This window comes from Saimiri boliviensis, chromosome 2 (assembly GCF_048565385.1).
Source record: "Saimiri boliviensis isolate mSaiBol1 chromosome 2, mSaiBol1.pri, whole genome shotgun sequence".
NCBI lineage: Eukaryota > Metazoa > Chordata > Mammalia > Primates > Cebidae > Saimiri > Saimiri boliviensis.
Genome location: NC_133450.1, coordinates 193,605,809 through 193,629,951, shown reverse-complemented (window position 1 = coordinate 193,629,951; position 24,143 = coordinate 193,605,809). Strand labels below are relative to the sequence as shown.

The 24,143-nt window shown below is 43.4% G+C and overlaps 1 protein-coding gene across 3 annotated transcripts; it reads right to left on the bottom strand.

Annotated features, from left to right (window-relative positions):
- Positions 1 to 351: 351 nt before the first annotated feature.
- On the bottom strand, positions 352 to 23,701 carry MSANTD3 (Myb/SANT DNA binding domain containing 3). Of its 3 annotated transcripts, none has more exons than XM_039475083.2 (3): positions 23,460 to 23,701; positions 9,310 to 9,760; positions 352 to 1,027 (listed from the first exon to the last, which is right to left on the bottom strand). In XM_039475083.2, the coding sequence occupies exons 2-3, from the start codon at positions 9,725 to 9,727 to the stop codon at positions 618 to 620; spliced, it is 828 nt and encodes a 275-aa protein (XP_039331017.1). In that variant the 5' UTR covers positions 9,728 to 9,760; positions 23,460 to 23,701; the 3' UTR covers positions 352 to 617. The 3 variants fall into 3 exon arrangements, with proteins under 3 accessions (XP_039331017.1, XP_039331018.1, XP_074251206.1); XM_039475084.2 differs by lacking the exon at positions 23,460 to 23,701 and adding an exon at positions 23,277 to 23,425; XM_074395105.1 differs by lacking the exon at positions 352 to 1,027 and adding an exon at positions 1,034 to 6,741.
- Between the last annotated feature and the right edge of the window lie 442 nt (positions 23,702 to 24,143).

Genomic DNA, 24,143 nt, shown 5'->3' with positions numbered 1-24,143 from the left:
AAAAGCCTTAAAAGGTGGTTTATGAGCCACATTAGAAAATACCCTTCTAAACACTGGGCTGTTTAAAAACAGAAAATCCATACTCAGAGGATGCCACTGAGAAAATAAAAAAGGTGCTGCTGCAGCTCTCACGGAGGTTCCCGAAAGACCTCTAGCAAGTTCTGAGCAACAGCATCACCACTGCAGAAACATGTAGTCTCCCGGGACAGCCACTTTGGATGGGAGGGCATTCATTTGGATAGAAAAGTTCTGTTGTCTGTTTAAAAAGAAAAAAAATATCAGCCACACTCCTTTATAGTCACACTTGCATTTGATTTAAAAAAAAAAAAATACAACAACACCACTCACACATGGTTCTTGTATGAATTCTAATTAAGAGACATTACATTCAGAATTATAGCACTCATAGTGATAATTTCAGAAGACTATAACAGCTTCTTTGCCACTTAAGGGGTACAGAGGGTGCAGCTGTTTACCTGAATGAATTCTTAAATAAGTGACTACTACCACTCTAATTTTCCTAGTTGTAACTCTGTTACAGGTTACTGACCGCAAGTCCATGTTCCAGACATTCTTTGCCAACACAGATTAATTACAAGACAGCCACCCGCAAAGTCTTACGGTGAATTGGGAAAGGGCCGGTTAAATGAGGAAACAGGCCATTCCTTGGTAAAAGTTTGCAGTTTTCTTTCCCAATACATCTTCTTTTTATTGAGAACTTCCATTTTTATCCTGTGTTCCTCCTCTGCCATCTCACACTCTCGCTCTATCTGCTGGATTTTGGCCACATGCACCTCATTCATTTGTATCAGCTGCAGTTGTAAGATGGACATTTGTTGATGGTGTTCTTCCTCATGCATCTTTTTTAAAGCACCTTCCTGAGAGGTTTTGCTCCTGTAGTTTTTATTGGCTGTTATTCTGACAGCTGAACACGAGGGTTCAGGTTGAGAGGTCCCCTCACATACTGGAAAATGTATGAACTCTTTCTCATCATCGCACAGTTCTCTATTTGAAACAGCAAATGATTCTGAAAAACAGTAGCAGAAAACATATATTCAAAGATTTTACAGGCAGAGAAAAAAAAACCAATCCTATTTCAAACGACAGGGTCCCTCATTACAGGATGTATCTAAAATCATGTCTGCTTTGGCCTTCATGTCTACAGAGACCCTAGCCACACTTGACGTTTTAAAAACCCACAAATCAAAAGCAATATTTTCTTAAGAAATAATGACAAGGGGTTTTGTTAGGTTATTTCTAGAACTTCCAAGTATGGGATCCGTAGTCGAAACCATGCTTATCAAGAACAGAGACCTTGTTATGTTGATATTCTAAATTGAAATATGCCCAACTCTGAGAGTGTAGGACCACAATGCAAAGCCAGTGTGGATCTTCAGATTAGGTTCTCTATCAGTCACATCACCCTTTGCCAACTTCTCATGCAGCCACGAACACTTATGTGTTATCTTTGCAAAAGTGCTAGTGCTGGTTCCTGGTCACAGGTGTTAGCCCTTACCCTGGAGCGCCATCTTGTAAATGTTGTTCCTTGAAAGAGGAGTCACATTCCCCGGCTTAACTCCCTCACATACCATTTCTCTTTACTCTCCAGCACTGCCACTGGGGAGTTTTCAATGTGCCTCTTATTTAATCTCTCCCTGGTACTTGACAATCCTTGAAATTTCTTTCCTCCATTAGCTTCTGAACAATCACTCTCCTAATTTCTCTAAAGCTGCCTTCCTCTCTGATTGCTCTTTTTCAAGTCTTGATGTACTGAGACTCTCGCTCTACTCACCTGTTACCTTTTCATATTCTCCTAGGAATTCCCATCTGTGGCTCTGTTCTTAATCCACCCTAAGTAAACTCATAACCTGTTCTGACCTTTCTTTCTTATCTGACTCTTCCAAATGCCCTGCACAACTGTCAATCCTACCACAAGCTATTCACATCCTTTATAAGATGTTTTCATAATTCTGTTTCACTGTTCCCTCTGCTTAAAGTTAGGCTACCTGTCCCTCCACTTACTGTAGTCTTGTTTTTTTAACTTTCCCTCAACTCCTACTCATTCAAAACTAATGCCGCTTGCCCTGTGAAACCTCAGCTCTCTCCTTTATATCTCCTTTATATGTACTCTTCTGTTACAACACTTAACACACACAGTATTGTTTTGGCACCATGATATTCTCTTTTTTTTTAATCCTTGGGTACCAATTGCTTAGTTTGGTACACAGTGGATGCCTAGTAAATGTTTACTGGCTGAACCCTTGAATATAAAGGGAAAAGTGTATGGATGCAAAAGGATATCACGTGTGGTAATGCTATGTTTGCCCAGATTTTTTAATAGAGCAGTAACATTAGTGTCAATTAAAGGAGTTTCAATAAGGAAACCACTAACTCCACTAACCCATGGAGTCTTCTAGCTGTGACTCTAAGGCTTTCTTGAGAAGCTTTACATTTCCAATAATGAGAATCATCTCCTTGGAGAAAAACAATGCCAATTTATTAACAGAGTTGATTACATGATTATGTCCTCTCCATTATTCTGGAAGATGGGATGCTTCGAATTTTAATGGCTACTGAGGGAAACCTAATTGATAATACCCTGTTAATAAAAGGAAAATGGCTACTGTTTAATTATTCCACTCCAAGAGGTAAAGTAACAACCATAACTAGTCCCTAATTATGGCTAAAGAAAAGGTAAAAATCTTACTTCTGGAAGAGAAGGTTAAAAAAAAAAAAAGAAAGAAAGAGTACCTCTGTGCCATCCAGAAATAATGAAAATGTCTCCTGGAAATCTTTCCTGGAGACAGCTCTGGCCTCAAGGACATGTTCTTCCTTCATGCTCCCACCACCTCCTGGGCCTATCTCTGGCAGAACACTTGTGAAAACTGGCAGTTTACTTCCCTTTCAAGTCTCTGAGTACTTTGAAGACAGAGACTGCTTCTGCTCATCTTCACACAGAATCCAACACAGGGCCTGGCATAGTGCTGGGCATGTAAGAAATGTGTATGGGATGAATCACCTGCAGTGGGTCACATCCCTCCCAACACAGCCCAACCATGGGGAAGGAACAGTGATCTGTGTGGGTAACCAAGACAAAGGACAAAGGAATGGGAGAGGGTGAACACCAAGAATATGGCCCTCAGATGTGAGCTTCAGCTGCAAAGAGCATTACCTCACCTCTTCCTTTTCTCGTTTGGGATCTGAAAATGTCTTCTTTGAAGACTGGACGCATTAGACATTTTGTGGTACCTCTAGTCTCTTTTCTCTTTGATTTCATTCCAGGGGATAGTACTGGATACTCCTCTGAGTCCTTAAAGTTCATCCCCTCATAATGCTGCTGTCTTGCCCAATTTCTTTAGTTTCTTCTTCTTCTTTTTTTTTTTTTTGAGATGAGGTCTCACTCTGTCACCTAGGCTGAAGTGCAGTGGCATGATCTCAGCTCACTGCAACCTCTGGCTCCCAGACTCAAATGATCCTCCCACTTCAGCCTCCAACTAGCTGGGACTACAGGCATGTACCACCATACCTGGTTAATTTTTTGTATTTTTGCTAGACACAGGATTTCACCATGTTGCCCAGGCTGGTCTCAAACTCCTGAGCCCAAGCGATCTGTCCGCCTTGGCCTCCCAGAATGCTGGGATTACAGGCATGAGCTACTGCACCAGCCTCTTCCAGTTTCTAAATTCTCACTTTCATCTCAACAATTCCAGGCGTCAGGGACCTGATGATGATAACAATGATGATGACAGCACCTACTGTTTTTTGAGCAGCTAACCAGGTCCTAGGCTAATGCTTTATAGTATTACCTCATTTAATCCTTACCCTATGAGGGAGGTATTATTAGAGAAAACCAAATACAATATCCAAGCTCACATGACTAGTTGAAAGAAACAGGATTCTAATCTAAGTCTCTATGACTCCAAAATCCAAACTCAGCCACTACAGTACTCAGCTCCCCACTCTTCCACTTGTTCAGCTGATCACTTATGTATCTTAAAATGCAGCCTCCAATGTGTATCCACCACAAAACCATCTCTTATTAAGAATATGGGTGTGTATCCTGCATTTTGATCTCTAAGTTTCTAGAGCTGTGAACACAAAGACAGCATGTTCGTGTCTAGGAGCAGAAAAATGACTCTTCTTTAAAAACTATTCCTTTTGGTTTAAATGTATGCTAACATGCAAATTTTAAAGGATAAAAAGCCAGGTCTCTTAAGAAGGCTCTGGAAGAAGATAGGGCTTTAAACTAGTGAAGCCCAGTGGTATAGTTAAGTAACTTTAACACACATATTAGTTCCAATGAATAGAAACTACTGTTCAGATGGGAAGAATCTTCTCTTAATTGGAAAAAGACTAGCCTAGGAATGGCCCTGTGCTGCAAATAAACACCATGTAATCTCTCTCCGAGGTAAAACAAAGCCACCTGAAGGAGAAAACAACTCAATCTTACGCAAAAAGGGTAGGAAAGCCCAGCAGCTTTCCTGGGACCAGGAAAGCCAAGGGGATGTTCTTTCACTTGGACAGTTGGAGAAAGTTTACTATTAGCAGGAAATGCCTACTATGACAGGAAAAGAATGGGAAGGAAACGGCAAACAGGCCAAACCCCAGATATAGGAAATAGGGCTGACTGGGAAAGTGGATAAATATGTGGATGCATGCTATGGAGTATAATACATTAACTAAAAGAAGGAAACTAGACTTACATATTGCAATGGGAATTGATCTTTCCTTTTAGATGAATTCTGGCTGTGTCACCCAGGCTGGAGTGCAGTGGTGTGATACTGGCTCACTGCAACCTCCACCTCCCAGGTTCAAGCAATTCTCCTGTTTCAGCCTCCAAGTAGCTGGGATTACAGGTGTGTGCCACCCTGCCTGGCTAATTTTTATAGTTTTAGTAAAGTCGGGAGTTTTGCCATGTTGGCCAGGCTGGTCTTGAACTCCTAATCTCAGGTGATCTGTCTGCCTTGGCCTCCCAAAGTGCTGGGATTACAGACATAAACCATGGTGCCTGGCCTAGGAACTGATCTTCAAAACAGTATTCTAAGTGAAAAAAGCAGAGAAAATGGTATCTCTAGCACAAATTTAATCTACATAAAATTTAGAACAGATGCACACAAAACATGTAAAAGAATACACAAGCACATTAGAATGATTCAGGTGCAGGAGAAGAGAATGTAAGAATGGAATAAAAATATAACAAACACATAACTAATACAAAAGAAAGGTTTTTCACAGACCAGTGAGGCTGCTGTGCCAGGATTGGAAATGTAACTCAGTCCTCTGGTACCAGAGTTCTTACCCCAAAAGATTAGAATTGGATTAAATAGTAATAATAACAGAGTTTATTTTAAAATGTCTGGCCAGATACAATGGCTCATGCCTGTAATCCCAGCACTTTGGGAGGCCAAGGTGGGCAGATCACAAGGTTAGGAGTTCAAGACCAGCCTGGCTAACATGGTGAAACCCTGTCTCTACTAAAAACACAAAAATTAGCTGTGTGGGGTGGCGCATGCCTGTAGCTCCAGCTACTCTGGAGGCTGAGGCAGGAGAATCGCTGGAACCCGGGTGGCAGAGGTTGCAGTAAGCTGAGATGGCACCACTGTACCCCAGCCTGGCAACACAGCAAGACTCCATCTCAAAAAAAAAAAAAAAAAAAATCTGAACAGTGAGGGGGGAAAAAAAGAAATGTTCACAGTTATCAAGTATCACTCTATAGCACAGAATGTGAAATTAAATATAAATTATCCTAAGACATTTGGGTGCCACTCCAAAGCTTAGTTTTCTTAAATGTATTTGACCTTTGGTCATCCTAGCCTCCCAGCCACTCCTAGCAAATTCTGTTGGCTCCCTTAGTTGGTTCTACACGCAGTTTCCCTCAAAATAATGGAAGATAAGTGCAAAGTCAAATTATCATACATCATAAAATCCGCAGGGTGTAAACTGTTTTAATATATTTAAGAAGGAAATACTGGGGCTTTTTTTTTTTTTTTGCAAATATTAATCTATTCCTAAGTGTTATACTTAAATTTTAGACTACTATGTTCAAATACAGATTGACATTTTCAGAAAGTCACTACCAAAGCTAAGTATACCCAAGAGACAGTGATCAAGATGACACAGTTGAAACTATCTCATACCAAAAAGTAGTTGGAGAGAGGCCTCTAGTGGAATACTACTAAGGTCCATCCTGTTTAACAGTTTTATCATAAATTCCAACAAATTTCTGAGTACCTAATTCTGTAACAGGCACCCTGTAAGTTGCTGGAACAGTACTGTACAACAGAAATACAATATAAGCTATTTATAAAATTTTAAATATCCTCAGAGCCACATTAGAAAACTAAAACAAAAAAAAAGGTGAAATTCATTTTGGTGATATATTTTTTAATCCGATATATCTAAAATATTATCATTTCAACGTGTAACTACAAAAGTTATTTAATGAGTTCTTTTTTAAATTTTTTGGTACTAAGTCTTCAAAATGTGGTGTGCACAATTATAGCACATCCTAATGTGGTCTACCCACACTTCAAGTGCGTATTAGCCTCATGTGGCTTGTGGCAACTGTATTAAACAGCAAAGTGTGCGAAATAAAAAAGTCACACACACACATTCCTTATGTCAAATACACAAGATGTAATGAGGGCCATAACCCTACAGCAGATTTTCCACCTTTTTCCCACCAAGTCCAAGAAAGGATGATTGACAATTCCAGGCTTCTGTTTCTTTCTTGAAAGAAAACTGAAATGCAAAACGAGTGAAATGAACTCAAAGTTGTTTTAATTGTATAGAAAGAGTTCCAGTACCCTATCTACTAGTATTAACAGATTACCTTTGGACACATTTCCCAGGTGACAAAGCACCAAGGTTTTCTACCACCCTCCAGATTGGACCTAGACACAGGAGCAAGGAGCATCTGACTGTGCTTTAATAATCACCAGCAAAAAGGTAAGTCCCTAGTGTCATTCATGTACAAACATCCAATTTAAAATAAATCCCTTCACACTTGAATCACTATTAAATGTCACTACAAGGAAAACACTGAGAATCTACTTTTGTTCCCTTCTTGCTGGAAATTTATAAATTATGTTTATGAATAAATGAATTACATCATTTCTTCTAAAAAGAAAGAGAAAAATATTTGTGGGATGAACTTTCCTAGATCCTACCCCAGAATTTGAAAATGGAGAAATAAGACTGTCTGGGTCCCATAAGAATAACTCTATGAAATCAATACACAATAATCCGGATCACAGGTTTGCAAAATAAACAGAAATCAGCTCCACCAGCATGTTCCTCAGCAGTATCTCCCAAGGAACATATGCAACATAAAGAGCAGCCTTGCTGATCCACTCCCTCCCTCCTCCAGGACACTCCTCCGCTGCCTCACAGAAGCTGAATGGCTCTGAAGCCAGCAAGATAGACAGTAACTCGCTGAAGCTATAAACATCTCCAAAACAAGGACACCATTAATTAGCAGTGGGAGCCCGTGCACTACAGAAGCAGCAATGAGGAGGGACAAGAGAGAGAGCTGGCAGTGCCCCTATGAACTGTCTGCTAGGAGGTTCCCTGGCTTGGGAACTCAGGGATGAAAACCCAGACACAAGATTCCGACATTGGAAATCAACGCATGAGGTTCATAACATAAACCACTATGGTTACCCAACTGGCTTCCTGGACTTAACCTTGGTCAAACGATCAGTAAGCAAACTTTTGATCATAATTTGCTTCTCCAGGATCGTCTGCCTACAGGACAGAAAAAAAGGTGCTAATCAAAAATATGTATTTGATGCAGTTGGTAATTATCTTTTCCACTCTACACAGATAGCATTCCTGGCTTTAGACTGCTTCTTGTTACTTTTAATTAACAAGAGCCAGTCCCTCAGAGCTCAGTCTACTCTAGAGAGACTGACACGTGAATTTCCCTTCCTGCAAGCTGAGAACCAGATTCTCCTGGGGAAGTTCTTGCTGGGTCCTTGAAGTACCTTATGAACAATCCTCTGTCCCCCACCAGGAACCATTCTCTGCTTCCATTTCTTTCCTCTGCAAACTGCAATGAGTACCTCACTAATAACAACTCCACTAATGCAGTCCCTTATTTTTCTTTATGTTTAAGTAAAAATAAAGTCTCTAAGAATGAATTTTTACATAAACTGGCTACTTCCTGTCTGAAAAGAAGCAGGAATTGCAGGAAATTTATCAGTGTGCATTTCCACCCTACCCTTGCCTAGAGACATTTCAATAGCCCCTAATTCCAACCTTTTGAAGCTACAACACACTATCATTGCATCTTTCATTATATGAGTGGTTTTTTTTTCCCTTAAGAATTATGTATGACATATTTTTCTCTTTTCAATGAAAGTATATTAAAGTTACTTTTTTTCAGAGTTTCTCAAGATTCCTAGGGTACCACAAACCAAACCTGTGGATCACAATATTACAATGGCTCAAAATGCTGGGTTTTAATCTGGGTGAATGCTATAACAGGTGTTTATCATATTAGTCTCTGTACTTTTTTTTTAAGTTTCAAATAGTTCACTCTTTTAATATGGCCTTTTGAGTGGCCTTCTGTGGTGTTATGCACATAAGGATCTCCAAAAATATTTTTTTAAAAAAGTGAAATTGAGTAGATGAATATAAATCTTCATAAAAATCTCCTTAACATAATTGAGATAAGTTGAGATAGGCAACTGCAGTGCCTCACTAATAACAACTCAATTAATGCATTATTAGTTAACTGATAACTTATTTTTCTTTATGTTTAAGTAATAATAAAGTCTCTAAAAGAGCTAGCACAATGATGTAAACAAGTATTTTTGTTTCTATATACTGTATGCCTTTTTTTTTTTTTTTTTTTGAGATAGGGTCTCACTCTGTCACCCAGGCTGGAGTGCAGTGGCGTAATAACAGCTCTCTGTAGCCTCCACTTCCTGGACTCAAGTGATCCTCCAGCCTCAGCCTCCCGAGTAGCTGGAACTACAGGTGCACACTACCATGCCCAGCTAATTTTTTTCCATTTTTTGTAAAAACAGGGGTCTCACTTAGTTGCCCAGGGTGGTCTCAAATTCCTGGGCTCAAGCCATCTTCCCACCTCAGCCTCCCAAAGTGCTGGGATTACAGGCGTGAACCACCGCATTCACCTCTATATGACTCTGAATGTCCTATATAATCCTGAGATTTTGAATTAGGAAAATCGAATTTGATACAAAAGTTTCATTTTTAGAAGTTCCCTCAAAAGGAGGATTTTAAAATTAAAATGTCAAACAGGTACCCAGTGAAAGCATGCACACTGGCATCAGGAACGGATACCTTGGGCCACCGCGTCGGGGTGGTATTCGGGCTCCTCCTCCGGGGGGCTCTGCAGGAAGTAGAGCTGCTCCGGAAGCATGCTGGCGATCTTCTCCTTCCCTAGGACGTGAGTACTCAGCAGCGGGCTGACGCTCCGTTTCACCTTCTCTCTCCTTTCATGGGCCATAATTTTTTTGGTCCGAGCCTTGATGTTCTCCCAGCACTTCTTCAGCTGTTTGAAATCCCGCAGGGACACACTCGGCTGAGAGTTGTATTCGTGGGCCAGCGCCTGCCAGGTACGCTGCTTAAGGGCAATAGTTCGCGCATCACTTTTCTTACATTCCAGCACATATTTGTACTTTTCTACTAAAGCCAGCAGGATGCTCTTTTCCAATTCTGAGAAGTATTTGGCAGGCTTTATAATTTCGTTGTTTTGCATTTTCCACTATATTTCTCCTGGCCGCTAACTATCCTGTAAAAGGAAGTTTGAACCAATGATTACCAACTCCAGCAAAAACAATACCCACAAATCACTGAAGCTTAATTCCTGACTTGATTCCCTTGTCTGAAATACAGTACTTTCTTTTCCATTAATGTTGAATTATGATATTCAGGACTCAGAAAAATATTTAGAAATAAACTAGGAATGGGGTTTTACCTCAAAGTGGATTGTTGTGGCCATACTGGGACTACCTGGTATATAACAGCAAAAAAAAGAAAAAGAAAAAGAAAAGAAAGAAAAAGAAAAAGAAAAGAAAAGAAAGGAAAGTTGAACATCTATATAGAACTCTGATTTCTTAATTTATTTTTTTTTTAATGTTAGGGAACTGATTATTCCTCCAAATCATGTTAGCCAGTTTTAGAACTAAACAGCTTTCTCAAAGTTTTATCACAGCTGAGGACAAGAGAAGCCACCATGTAATCAAATATAAAAGATGATGTACAGTTGGGCGCAGTGGCTCACAACTGTAATCCCAGCACTTTGAGAGGCTGAGGCAGGTAGATTGCTTGAGCCCAGGAGTTCAAGACTAGCATGGGCAACATGGCAAAACCCTGTCTCTACCAAATTAAAAAAAAAAAAAAAAAAGCCAGGTGTGGTAGCATGCTTCTGTAATCCCAGCTACCTGGGAGGCTGAAGTAGGAGGACTGCTTGAGCCCAGGAGATCGAGGCTACAGTGAACCATGTTCGTACCACTGTACTCCAGCCTGGATGATAAAAGGAGACACCTGTCTTAAAAAAAAATAATCTGATGTTTTCATCACTCTGTGTCATGTACCTAGAGCAACCCCACCCTCAGTTTCATCATCTGTAAAATGAGAGGTTGGAGTCTGTGATCCCTCAGGTCTGACGGTTGCTTTTAAAAATCCTAAGTAAACAATGTCTATAATGTCAGATGTAAAGGGCCTAGGCACTTAGACACCGAGTCCAATGTTCCTCTTTACATCCCCAAGTCTCTTCCCCGCTGAGGGAAGTAAAGGTCAGAAAGGTGAAGTGGATTGCACAAGATCACAAAGATGGCAACATGGAAAGTCCAGAACTTGGACTGCCCTAGGAGTCTGGTATTCTTAGAATCATTCCACACCTGTCTCTCAGCCTCTCACCTTGGGTGACTCCAAGTGATCCCACTATGATTCCTGTAAGTCACCTTGTCATCCTCCACAGTGCTGAGTCAGCATCTTTCACACAACAGGTGCTTAGGGAATGTCTTATTCCAGTGAAGTGTACGAAATCCATGTGTGCTTTAGGACCCCATGCTTTGCCCACATCTTTTAATCACAGAAAGTTTCCTACAAAACTAACCTCTCAAATATGTTACATCAAAAATGTAGCTAAGCTATGCTGACTGTAGCAATAAAGTAAGCATTATTTCACTTATTGGAAAGGGCCAATGTATTCCCAGTCCTTCTTACATTCTCCAAGCCTCTGACTTCTTAGAGTAACAGGCAAGCATCAAGATACTAATGAGGCAGTCCATTTAAAACTGACCAATCGTGTCAAAAAATTAGGAACCAACTTGAAAAGATTCCCACTAGCCAAAAATAGTGTCATTTGAAATCAAAGGTCATGGGTATACAAGGATTAAGTTATTTTCTCAATCTTTGTTATGTTTCAAAATTCCATAATAAAAAATTAGTTGGGGTGGGGGAGGCTGTGACTTTTAAAGTTATGGTACACTAATTTTAAATCACACTATTTCCAGCCAGCTACTCACACAGTATGCCTGGGAAGGAGTTTCTGTAGTTGTGAATGGCTGAAATCTGTTTGGCTGAGGCTGGAGAAGACTGGGACAGATCAGAGAGCCTTTAAATTGAGGCCAAGGAGTGTGGGCTTTACATGAGGGTGACAGAACCTGCTCAGGGTCTCTCACTCTGCACCGCCTCATCCTAAAAGTTATTACTAGAATGAAGTACTAGGGTAATCTGTGTCTCCAAATACCAGGCACCCTGCTCTACATTCATACTGGACACATCAGGTATCAGAAACTGAGACGTTTAGACACGTTTAGACAAAGGTGGTCTGGCCCTCAGGTCCTGAGCAAAGCTAAAAGAGTGGACATTTATCTTTGGGGATGTGTCCCTATAACTCTAAATTCCCATGCTTGTGCTTTGATTATGTTGCTCTAATATCCATATAATGATACCCAATCCAGGATCCTTCTTCCTCAAAGGCCCCAAATTAATTTTTTGCCCTCACCCATACTTCCATTCCTATAAATGAATGTTCCCCAAACTGAAATTAACACACACCCCGTACAATGTATCTCTTCTACATTATCTTTGTCTGCCAAGATGTCTATGTCCAACTTTACTTTCTGTAGTTTTTGTTAGGAAATTAATAGATACACTGACTGTTCTTAAATTACACAGCTCGCACAGCAGACTCTGATCCACTTCCCCAACCTCAACCAACGCCTCTGCTCCAGATGTCAATATGCCAACTTTCCCCAGTCCTAAGAATTGCTGCTATAAGGATTAAGAACTCTGATTCATAAATGAAAAAAGTATTACTCCCTATTATGTAACGCTATTTTACATATACATTACATTTGTATACACACACACACACACACACACACACACACTTTCTAAATAAATATCTTTCTACCTTATTTCTTCAAGAGAAATTCCTAGGACTGTTGCACCAAAAGATAAAAACACTTAAGACTTATGTTACATCCCCAACTTGTCCTTGTAAAATAGTGCACCAATTACATTTCTAGTAACAGCACATAAGCATATCCATTTCCCTATTTCGTCTTTTTTATTCTGTGCCAGCTGTGGAAGTAAAAAATGTCACTTCATCGATTAATGGTATATGAATTTCAGCTCTGAGGTAAGTAAGCTACACTCTGAACAAAGGTCCTGTGATTCTTGGTGGGACTGAAATTACATGGAATGAATTCCAAGCAATGTAATTCTTCCTCACGATGTGTGCAGTGCCTCTAACTGCCACCAGGTGGTAGTAGACTTGCGGGGAGTCTAAATTTCACAAAGGCTCTTGCCCTACCTGTGGCCAGCTGAGTCTCAAAGTAATAATAATGATAGCAATAATGAAACAGCAGATAACTTTTATTGAGCCCTTATTGTAGGCTAAATGTAACAAGTATTTAAAATATCATTTAACCCTCCCAAAAATAGCCTCTGAGAGCATTTGTTATACTTTAATGTTTTCTGTTAAAAAATACATATATATACATGCATATATATGCATATATATATTTACATAAAGTACCAGAAGAAATTATACAACTGCCCTCAAAAGCAAATACTTGGAATTACCAACACCTGGGGACCATTAATAGCCTATTAAGTAAACTGTTATTTAATCACTAGCTAAGTAAATCCAAAGTTACCAATTTACTTTGCTTAACTTCGTAGAACAGCAGAGTTCCATGGGCTATGTGGTTGCATTCTGCCTGGCTATAAAGGGATTCTGATACAACGCAATGTACCCCAAAGGTTCCTTATGGATTCTCCACAGCCTTGTGAAATAGGCTGCTTGTCTCCTTTAACCAATTACTATTCCCATTTCCCAGATAAGAAAACTGTGGCTCTGTAACTTACTCTGGTCCCACAAATATTAAGTGGTCTGACTTACTCCAATGCCCATGCTCCTCTCTGCTCCGCTTAGCTCTCGTTTCAGACCTAGTGATAGCTTCTATTCCCCAACTCAAACTATGGCCATTAACACTCTAATCTAATCAGCTGGGAAAGGGCCCAGGGTAGGGCAATTTAGGTGGAGTGTATCTCCATCTGTTGGCTCTTTCCCCACTCATTTCCCTCCCTCCATCACCTTTTCCCACTTTCAAACTTAGGGCTCACAGTCCTCCCACATGTACCTTCCTCATTCTGACCAGAGCTCTGAAATAATTTCTGCCGTTGATCCAGTAAGACTGTATGTTTGGGCCGGGCGTGGTGGCTCATGCCTGTAATCCCAGCATTTTGAAAGGCTAAGGCAGGTGGATCACCTGAGGTCAGGAGTTCAAGACCAGCCTGGCCAAAATGGTGAAACCCCGTATCTACTAAAAATATACAAATTAGCCGGTGTGGTACCACATGCCTGTAATCCCAGCTACTCAAGAGGCTAAGGCAGGAGAATCGCTTGAACCTGGGAGGCAGAGGTTGCAGTGAGCCAAGATCAAGCCATTGCACTCCAGCCTGGGTAACAGAGTGAGACTCTGTCTCAAAAATAATCATAATGATTGTATGGTTGAAGAGTAACTGTAGAGATCTTACAGAGCTTTAACATGCCTGGTCCGTGCCTCAGGGGAATGCTGGCATTCCACCTGAGCATGTAAACAAATACTTCCCAAAGTAAGAGATCTCTCCAGCAAAGCTTATTAATGCTTATTAATAGAAACTTTGAGGCTAGAAAGCATACTCTAGCTTAAAACTATTCAGCAGTATCCATAATTGGTTACAGATGACATCATAACATGCGTTCCCTGCTGCATCAGCTTTTATTAGGGAAGGAATGGCCTTCCTTGTCCCCTAATACTGCTCAGGAGCCATCATCTCGTGTCTGCTGTTCTGCTAGACAGTGGGTGACCCATTCTTATGCAGGGCTGTAGGGCAACATGGAGCCCAGTGACCCTCACAAAGTGGGTTCTCAGTAAACATTTTATAAATATAGATATTTTCATATAGGCATAAAACAGCCTACCATGCACACAGTATCATACATGACAAAACAGTAAACTAGATGCTGCGTTAGCTGGGTGCAGTGGGGTGCCTATAGTCCCAGCTCCTTGGGATGCTGAGGGAGGATGATGATTTGGGCCCAGGAGTTAGAAGCTATAGTGAGCTATGATTGTGCTTGTGAATAGCCACGCCACCTCAGACTGGGCAACATAGTGAGACCCCCATCTCTTAAAAAAAACAAAAGGTGCATTAAAGTAGAAATGGTCAAATAAAATATCAAAATCCAAATACAGTGGAAATTCCCCTTGGGCTAGTCAAAGACCCATAGATAGGCCTAAATAAAAAGGCATAATTCCAATACCCATATAACAAAAAGAAAAAAATTAACACAATTTCCAAAACACTAACATTAAACCACCAGAAACTGTAATGCATACATTTACTATCCAACTTAAAACAAAAATCCATCTGTTTATAGACTAAATATCTGTGCCTTCCAAGATTCATATTGAAGCCCTGACCCCCTAGTGGTTGTATTTGGGGATTGGACATCAAGGAAGCAATTAAGGTTAAATAAGGTCATAAGTATGGGGCCCTGGTCCAATGAGATTAGTGCCTTTATAAGTAGAGACACCAGGAAGCTGGCATGCCCCCCTACCCTCAGTAGACTCACAAAGAGGACGAGGTCATGTAAGAACACAGCAAGATGGCTACCACCTACAAGCCAAGAGAAGCAACCTCAGGATGAAACCTACCTACCACACCTTGATCTTGGCCTTCTCAGCCTCTAGAACTATGAGAATCCAATTTCTGTTGTTTCAACCACACAATCTGTGGTATTTTATTGTGGCAGCCTGAGGAGACTAACATATTATCTAGTGATTTTTCAGTCCACCAAGGGTGAAACTAAACCCTAAAGTCTGAGGAAAGACTAGAGAAACTTGTCAAGATTTCATGTTTCTTGCCCTTTGTGGAAACAGGAGTTCTTTGAAATTAATCCTCAGAATGGGTACCATGACGGAAGAGCGTGGCACTGGAAATTTAGACTTCAGGACATTAATGGACTGCTGACCTTAAAGTAAAGTGAAATGAATCAAGATGCTGGATGCAGAACAACCTGGGCTCAAATCCTGACTTCAGCCCTCACCCAACTGTGTGACTCTGGATAAGTCAACTGACCTCTAATACTTCATCTGTGAAATGGAGTTACTCACGCGCCACCCCGATCCTGCCTCATTCCCTCTGCACAACAGTCCTGCAACATGAAGAAAGAAGCACAGACTAGAGCTTCAATTTTAGTTCTTTCCACTCTTCCCACCCATATTAAACTGCTTCCAAAAGTAGAATAGTGCTCTGTGTATTTGTGTGTGTGTGTAAATATATATATATGGGGTGTGTGTGTGTGTGTGTGTGTGTTTGTACAGTTATCGGCTCTTTATTTCATACACACACAATTCAACAAATAGGTAATGAACTCCTGCCAAAAGCTCAGCACCATTCTAGAGTATGTGGGAGATACAGGGACAGGCTGAACCCTCCAGCCTAGAAAGAGCGCTGACATGCACAAACTGAGAGGCACGCTGAAACAGACACCAGAAGAGAGGACAATGCGCCTTGAGCATGCAGAGGATGGAAGAGGTTCACTTTTATTCTTCATGAACAAGAGGACATTTGAGCCAGATCTTTAAGAATGTATAGGATATGAATGGAGAGGGTTGAAGGAGATCATCAGATACATAATTGATAAGAAAAGGCCCAGACTCTGAGTGGAGACATTGGAAAGGAGGAAGTACACACCAAAGTCCCTTCACCTTCCCCTTCCCCTTCCCCTTTCCCTTCCCCTCCCCCCGCTTCTTTCTTTCTTTTCTGAGACACAGAGTCTAGCTCTGCTGCCCAGGCTGTAGTAGAGTGGCGTAATCTCGGCTCACTGCAACCTCCACCTCCCGGGTTCAAGCAATTCTCCTGCTTCAGTTTCCCAAGTAGCTGGGATTACAGGTGCCCACCACCACACCCAGCTAATTTTTGTATTTTTAGAGAGATGCGGTTTCACTATATGTTGGCCAGGCTGGTCTTGAATTCCTAACCTCAGGTGATCCAGCCGCCTCGGCCTTCCAAAGTGCTAGGATTACAGGCATGAGCCATCACGCCCAGCCAAAGACTTTTTCAAAGGAAGAAATGAGCAGGATGTATATGTGTCCACAGAAGGGTAAGGGGATCAACAGAAAGCAGAGGGAGGGAGGATATGCAAGGATTAACCGAACACCTACTCTGCAGGCATCAAGGAGAATGCTATTCCTTAAAGTCAAGGAGATCACAGAGCAATGAGGACATCACAGTCCCATTAAGACATAATGTGCCACATGCATTGTGGGACAGGCTGGTGCGAGGCAGTGTAATAAGCACAGTGACAGAAATGAGCCCAGGGACATACTCCAAAACTGGGGGGATCTAGAACAGGAACCTTAATTCCTACTTGAATAGACTGAAATTAGATTAGCTTGAGAACAAAGCAGGGCCACCATGTGGGAAGGAAGGACTTAAAGAACATATGCAGAAGTGGTGGGTGAACCAAAGGACATGTGGCAGCCCTCCCCACAAGCAAGGCCTGGCAAGTAATGGGCAATCTGTTTGCTCTAAAGAGAGAAAAGTTATTTCCTACCCTGGTCTGTTGCCTGTCTCCTTATTCAACACCTCAAAAATAGCGTTTCTTTTAAACTACAAAGGACTTGGGCAGGGTGTGACGGCCCACATCTGTAATCCCAGGACTTTGAGAGGCTAAGGCAGGAGGACTGCCTGAGCTCAGGAGTTCAAAACCAGCCTAGGCAACAAGGCTCCATTGCAGTAAAAATTAAAATTAAAGAATTAGTCGGGCAAGGTGGCATGTGCCTATAGATCCAGCTACTAGGGAGGCTAAGATCGGAGGATCCCTTGAGCCCAGGATTTTAAGGTTGCAGTGAGATATGATCACACCACTGCACACCAGCCAGAGTGACAGAGCAAGACCCTGGCTCCAAAAATAAAAGGTAGTTTAGAGGTTAAAGACATGGGCTTGGACACATGGCCTCAGATCCCAACCCCACCACTACTTCTAAGAATGGAGCTTTAGAAAAAGAAAAAATAAAAATAAATTTTAAATAAGGACCTCAATCTAATCCTCTCACTTTATAGTTGAGGAAACAGGCTCAGAACAAAACAGGGCTTCTCTGCAACAGAGGTTACAGGGCTGCCCTAGTAAAGGAGCAGGGTCTGAAATCAAGCCTTCATCATTTGCTTTCCAACCCCTCTCCCAGCTCTCCCACTTCAGAACCCCCCACCATCAAGATGCCCTTTTTGCTAGGTACCTTCAAGCCTCCCCCACTGTACCATTTGAAAACTCCAGGGCACTGCTCTGAATTCTGCCATTCATTTTGTGACATTTGTCTTGGCATGACTTCTTTACTTGCTGTCAATCCCTCATCTCTAAATGATAAAGCTCAAGGGGGTATTCACTAAAGTCCTATCCAGTACTGTTCATCGGCATTAGCACTGCCATTAAAATGGCTTTTCTGCAACCTAATTTCCACAGTTCACTGCCAAAGACACATAGTTGGTATCTTCTGATTATTTATGAGGCTGGTGGAGCTACTGGCCAATGAAAGAGAGCATTACAACAGAATGAAGTGATCTCAGCACTTTAGATGACCTTGCTATTTTGCTTAAGGCCCATACACAGGTTTAACTGTGCAAGTTAAGCAGTTCCAGGTGAAATGGCAAAAGTAGGTGATCTGATCCGTTGGCCACAGCTCCTTGAGAGTGCCTGGTGTACATCAAGCACTCAATAAATATTTGTGGAATTTGATGCCGTAACCAACCTGCTTACCATTTGCATTTTTTCACTAATTATTGCTAGATGTTTTATTATTTTAAATTTCTCCTCTTACAAAGGATTTATCATAAAATAATCGTTTCCTTCTTGCAAATATTATTACAGTTCAAAGGAGGTAGAAACGGCAATGTTTTAAGAACCTCACTACCACTATGATGCCTTCAGGATTTCATTTTATCCAGAGGTAAGAGTAATCACACAATACTCTTACATGCAGGCACATATACATACCTGTCTGCCCAGCATGGCCACTCACCGAAGCCCTCTCTCCTCTCCACCTTCTTTCTTTCCTTTTCAGGAGTTTTCCAGTCAAATCTAGCACTGAACTTGCTTTGTCTAATGCATTCCCTCTCTACCCATTTTCCACCCACTCCAAGCAGCCACGTAACTTAGAGGTGTTTATTTTCATCATCTGTGTCTGAGTGTAACTGTGTGCATGCAGAACTAGCCTTCTGTTGGAAGCCCGGGCTCCCCCACTTTCCCACCCTCACAGTCCCCTGTAAACCAGATGAGAGTTCTTAAAAGTCCTGACCCCTTCCTTCCCCTCCCCCACACTCCATCTTAAACCATCCCTACCTACAGCTTCCCTGAAATGCCTTTGGAATCATTATTAAAGCATATTCCACAGAAAGCACTGCTGAAAAACAGAAGGTCCCCTTCTGTAGGTGTTCCCACTTCAACCTGCTTCTTGTCTACTAAGTGCACTCTTCTCCACTCCCACCACTTCAGCTGCAACCACCAGCTCTCAAGTCTTCTCTAGGCCAAGGGTACCAAGTATTTACCTCTCGCAGCACTCAGAATTACTCTGCACTCAGATCTATCAATCTTCTGAAGGTTCTCCCTATCTGACGGTGAGCTCTGAGGCACGGAACTACATTTTATTTGTATCTTTAGCACATAGTAAATTCGCCGTGTTTGTTTAAAAAAAAAAAGTTGGGCAGGGACCCAGGCACAGTGGTTCACATCTGTAATCTCAGCACTTTCAAAGGCCAAGGTGGGAGTACTGCTTGATGCTAGAAGTTTGAGACTAACCTGGGCAACACAGCGAAACTCCATCTCTAAAAATAAAAATTAAAAAATTAGCCAGGCATGATCATCTATAATCCCAGCTACTTGGGAAGCTTGAGATGGGAAGATCGCCTGAGCCCAGGAGTTCGAGGCTACAGTGAGCAATGATTGTACTATCATACCCCAACCTAGGTGAGAGAGCAAAACCCTGTCTCTTTCCAGAAAAAAAAAAAAAAAAAAACAGACTTGATAGCTGTAATCCCAGCACTTAGGGAGGCTGAGAGGTGGGCAGATCACCTAGGTCGGGAGTTCGAAACCAGCCTGACCAACATGGAGAAAGCTTGTCTCTATTAAAAATACAAAATTAGCCAAGCGTGGTGGTGCATGCCTGTAATCCCATCTACTTGGGAGGCTGAGGTAGGAGAATAGCTTGAACCCAGGAGACAGAGGTTGTGGTCAGCTGAGATCGTGCCATTGCACTCCAGCCTGGGCAACAAGAGTGAAACACCATCTCAAAAGAAAAGAATAAAGTGGCAGTGTTGGGAAGAACCTCTCTTCCAAGCCCCAGCCTCTCTCCTTAGCATCAAACACATTTCCAATTATCTATCAACCATCTCTGCGCCCCATCATAGGCACCTCAGAAAACTCCAATTCTCCATACCCAAAAACAAACTAATTATTCCCCTACACCAAGATCTCCTGATTTCTGATGATGTCAGCCACATCAACCTGGCTTCCCAAAGCAAAAGTATCAATGTAACTTCAATCACATGCAACTAATTAACAAGACCTATTGTTACCCCAACATTTGTTCCCTCCTCTCCCATTCTTACTGTCCATTTCTGAGGTCAGACCTAATCTCCAAAATAATCTCCCAAACTTCCAGCCCTTCTTCCACACAACTTACAGGGGTCTTCTTAAAACGCAGTGATCAAGCCACAGGCGGCCTTATAAACCTCAGATGTCTCTCCCACTGCCTAAGTGATAAAAGTCCAAACTCCTCACATGGCATTCATGGCCTTTTTGGCTCTGGCCCTGATTACAGCACCGCCTCCAGTCCCTTATCCTCTCCATGTATTTTTCAACCTAACCAGACCAAACTCACCTTCATGCCCTTGAATCTGCTGTGTTCTCATACCTCTGTATACATATGGCTTCCTTTAGCTGGAATCCTTTACCCTAAGGCCACCAAGGGCCCATTTTCAATCTTTTTTTTTTTTTTTTTTTTTTTTTTTTGAGATAAAGTCTCACTCTCAAAGTACTGGGATTACAGGCGTGAACTACCGTGCCCAGCCCATTTTCAATCTTCAAAGCCCAACTCTCGTATAATTTTTGCAAAACCTTCCTCAGTTAATACTCAGTCTTTTTATTTTCTTTAAAACAGCTTCTTTCTAACATGAATTTCAAGCAGCTTACGAATTACATACACACTGCAACTATTTTTTTTTTTTTTTGAGAGAGAGAGAAGCTACTATCAGGGCAAAGATATGACAGAGGTAAAAGGGATCAAAGCTAGGTGGTAAAGGAGCAATCAAAACCTGTCATGGCTGGGCATGGTGTTTCACGCCTGTAATCCCAGCACTTTGGGAGGCCAAGGTGGGCGGATCACCAAGGTCAGGAGTTCGAGACCAGCGTGGCCAACATAGTGAAACCCCATCTCTACTAACACTACAAAAATTAGCCAGGCATGGTGGTGGGCGCCTGTAATCCCACTTACTCAGGAGGCTGAGACAGGAGAATTGCTTGAACCCAAGAGGTGAAGACTGCAGTGGGCCAGGATCACACCACTGCACTCCAGCCTGGGCAACAGAGTGAGACTCTGTCTCAAAAAAATAACAAAAAAACCTCTGTGTCATAAGGTCTCATACTCATCTTGTTAGATATAGATTGGCCCTGAGTTCTCATTGGCTCAGAATGAGTTACTCTTCTATGAGCTTGCTGCCAGTTGTACATGACTGTACTGTAGCACTTCCCATATTTTTTGCAATTTGCTCTTTGCGTCCATCTCCCACACTGGACTGGGAAATCCCTAGGGAAATACATAATTTCTGACTCATTGCTGTATCCCCAGGATGTAACGCATGATTCAGCACACGACTGGAGCTCAGCAGACATTTGTTAAATGAATGTTATCACGGACAGGGAAAACGGTACTAGTGCTTGTTGAACTGTATGCCAGATACGCGAGAAAACATTACTTTTACCCTCACAAAAAATGTACAAAGCTAAGAAATGGCTGAGCCAGGATCCAAACCCCAAACTGTCTATCTCTCCAAAGCAATTGCTTTTCCAACTATGCATGGTGTTCCCTACCTTCACCATCGCTACGTACCCACATACTCTCTGCTTCAATGCCTGGTTAAAAACACAGCAAAACACCCTTCTCCCAGCGTCTTTCCTATTCACTCAGGACAGGAGTGTCTGAGTCCACAGTATGTGAAGTAACAAATCACCACAAACCGGGAGAGTAAAGGGTGCCCCTTTGATAGCTGAGAACTGAACAGCCTGTTGGGTATTCCGCAGATGATGGGGTGAAGTCCTCAGCTCCTCCTTCTCCTGCCTTTCCCCACAGGTGCAGTACCTGGGCCCTTCCTGCCTCTCTCTTCCTTCTTCAGGATCCAAAGCCTTTTAGTTCTCCCCATTCTAAACGGAAACCCCAAATAATCTCCTCAGGCTTATTACTTCTCTGACCCAGTGAACAGTGTTGAAAATTCACTCCTCCATTATATCAGTGAGGCCTTTGTATTTTAAGCATCTCATCAACCATTAGGGCTGGCGAGCATCCCGTGTCCTGAAACACAAGAATTTTGTGAGAAGGGATAATGGCATTGTAGGAGGCCCCCCAGTCACCCCACCCTCCATCAATCCGAATATTTTTGGCCTGGCCTGAGAGTAAAAAGAGACAGCCTATAACAACCCTCCCCATCTCCTGACCCAGCAGCCTTCCTCCCCCAGCCCGAGTCTCTAAGGGATGGATGACACCTGGCCCGAAATCCTGGTCCAGAATGCTGCAGGGCAGCGATGGTGAACCCTGGTGTCTTTCTCTACATCTACCAGGACTTCAGAATCCTTCTTCTCCCCTCAGTGCATGCATGTCTCTCTCTGGCCCCAAACTCCCATGGCCATCCTCAATCCTAACTCAGAAACTATGTTTCTGAATTAGTATTCAGCAATTTCCTTGGAATACAACCATCTTCTCTGACATGCTGAAAGGCACACTCTTTAGCCCTGATATTATCCTATCTTCAGTTTTAAATGTGTGATAAACATATCCCAGCATCCTATAACCACTCTCCTCGATACTGCAGGAACGTCTGTAATCTTATATGGTATCACACCTAAGAAGTACCCAATCTCCTGAATCGGTATAGAGAGACTAAATTCTTCACTATTTCGTACTCCTAAATAAAGATTATTGATGCACTTTACAGTAACTACCTCATACCGTCAGTGTGATGATTCAATAATTCACGCGAACTGTTTAGTACCTCGGGCCTGGTACACAGAAAGTGCTCAAAATTTAGCTGTTACCATTTACATACACTATCTTTCACAATAGTACCTGAGGGTAGATATTATACCACACCCCCCGACCCCCGCCTCTAATTTACAGAAACAGTAGCCCAGGCTCGGAGTAAAGGAGCTTTCCCAAGGTCAGTCAAGCAAGGATGTGATGCTCAGCCTTCATCCAGCAAGTGAGGGACCCCTCCCGTTACACTCGGGACGGGGGAGGGGGCACTAGGGGGTCTTAAAGGAGACAAGTAAGGAAAAGCGCAGAGCACAGTGATCAGCACACAGTGGGCACGCTGGGATGGGAAGACCGCGGTACTGCGGGTCACCTGGATTCCCCACAGGCAGCTCCCCGAGCCCGGGAGTCCAGAGCCCACCCCACTCCCCACCCTGAGCGCGCCACTGAGTCCCCCGAAGGCCCGCGCCCCCGGGGCTTTGTAGGCGGCAGGCCTGCCCTACTCACCGAGTCCCATCGCGGCGCGCGGAGGCGGCCGCCCGGCGCCCGGCCTGCAGAGCGGGGGTCGCAGCGGCGCGGCCCGAAAGCCCGCCATGCCGGCCCCCCGCCCGCGGCCCCCGCGCGCCCGGCCCGCACCCCCTACCCGCGCCCCCGCCCCGCTGCTGCCCGCCCGGAAGGGGAGCCTCCTACCTGCAGCGGCGGCGCGGCGGCCGCGGCGACGGGGGAGGGGCCGGCGAGGCGCGAGCGCGGGCGGCCTGGGCTCCTCTCTCAAGCAGGGCGGCCGGGAGGGCCGCGGGCTCCCGAGCGCCGGGCGGTGGCGGCGCGCCCCCGGCCGGCCAGGCCCCGCCGCGCGCGCCGCGGCCACAAAGCCCGGGCGCCGCCGCCCCCTCGCGGACCGCCAGCCGCCTGCCCGTCAGTCTGCGCCGCCGAGGAGGGCGGGAGCGCGGGCCCGCGCCAGTCCCCGCTTCCCCGAGCTGCGGCCGCCGGCCTCCCGGGGGCTGGGGCGGGGCGCGGGGTCTCCCCCGCCCACCTGCCTGTCGGCGCCGACCCCGCTGCTGACCTCCTCGGGCTGCAGTCCTCGTGCTGATTTAGTTACCTTTTTTCCCCGCCTTTGCAGAGGAGCTCCTGAAGGGGCCCGAAAAGCAGTTTTATTTCTATGAACAACAAAAGAATACATTTGTCACACGGGATTTGGCGGCCATGGACACGAGTTAGTTCAGTCCAAGTCCCCCGACTGAAATAGACCCTTTCCTTTTAGTGCTCGGTGGTACTAGGGACAGCCAATCCGTCTGTACTAAGTTTATCACAAACTTCTGTTAATTTGCGGAATTGCCTCTCCCGGGACCGCCACTGTGCCCACTGGAGCCCGGGACA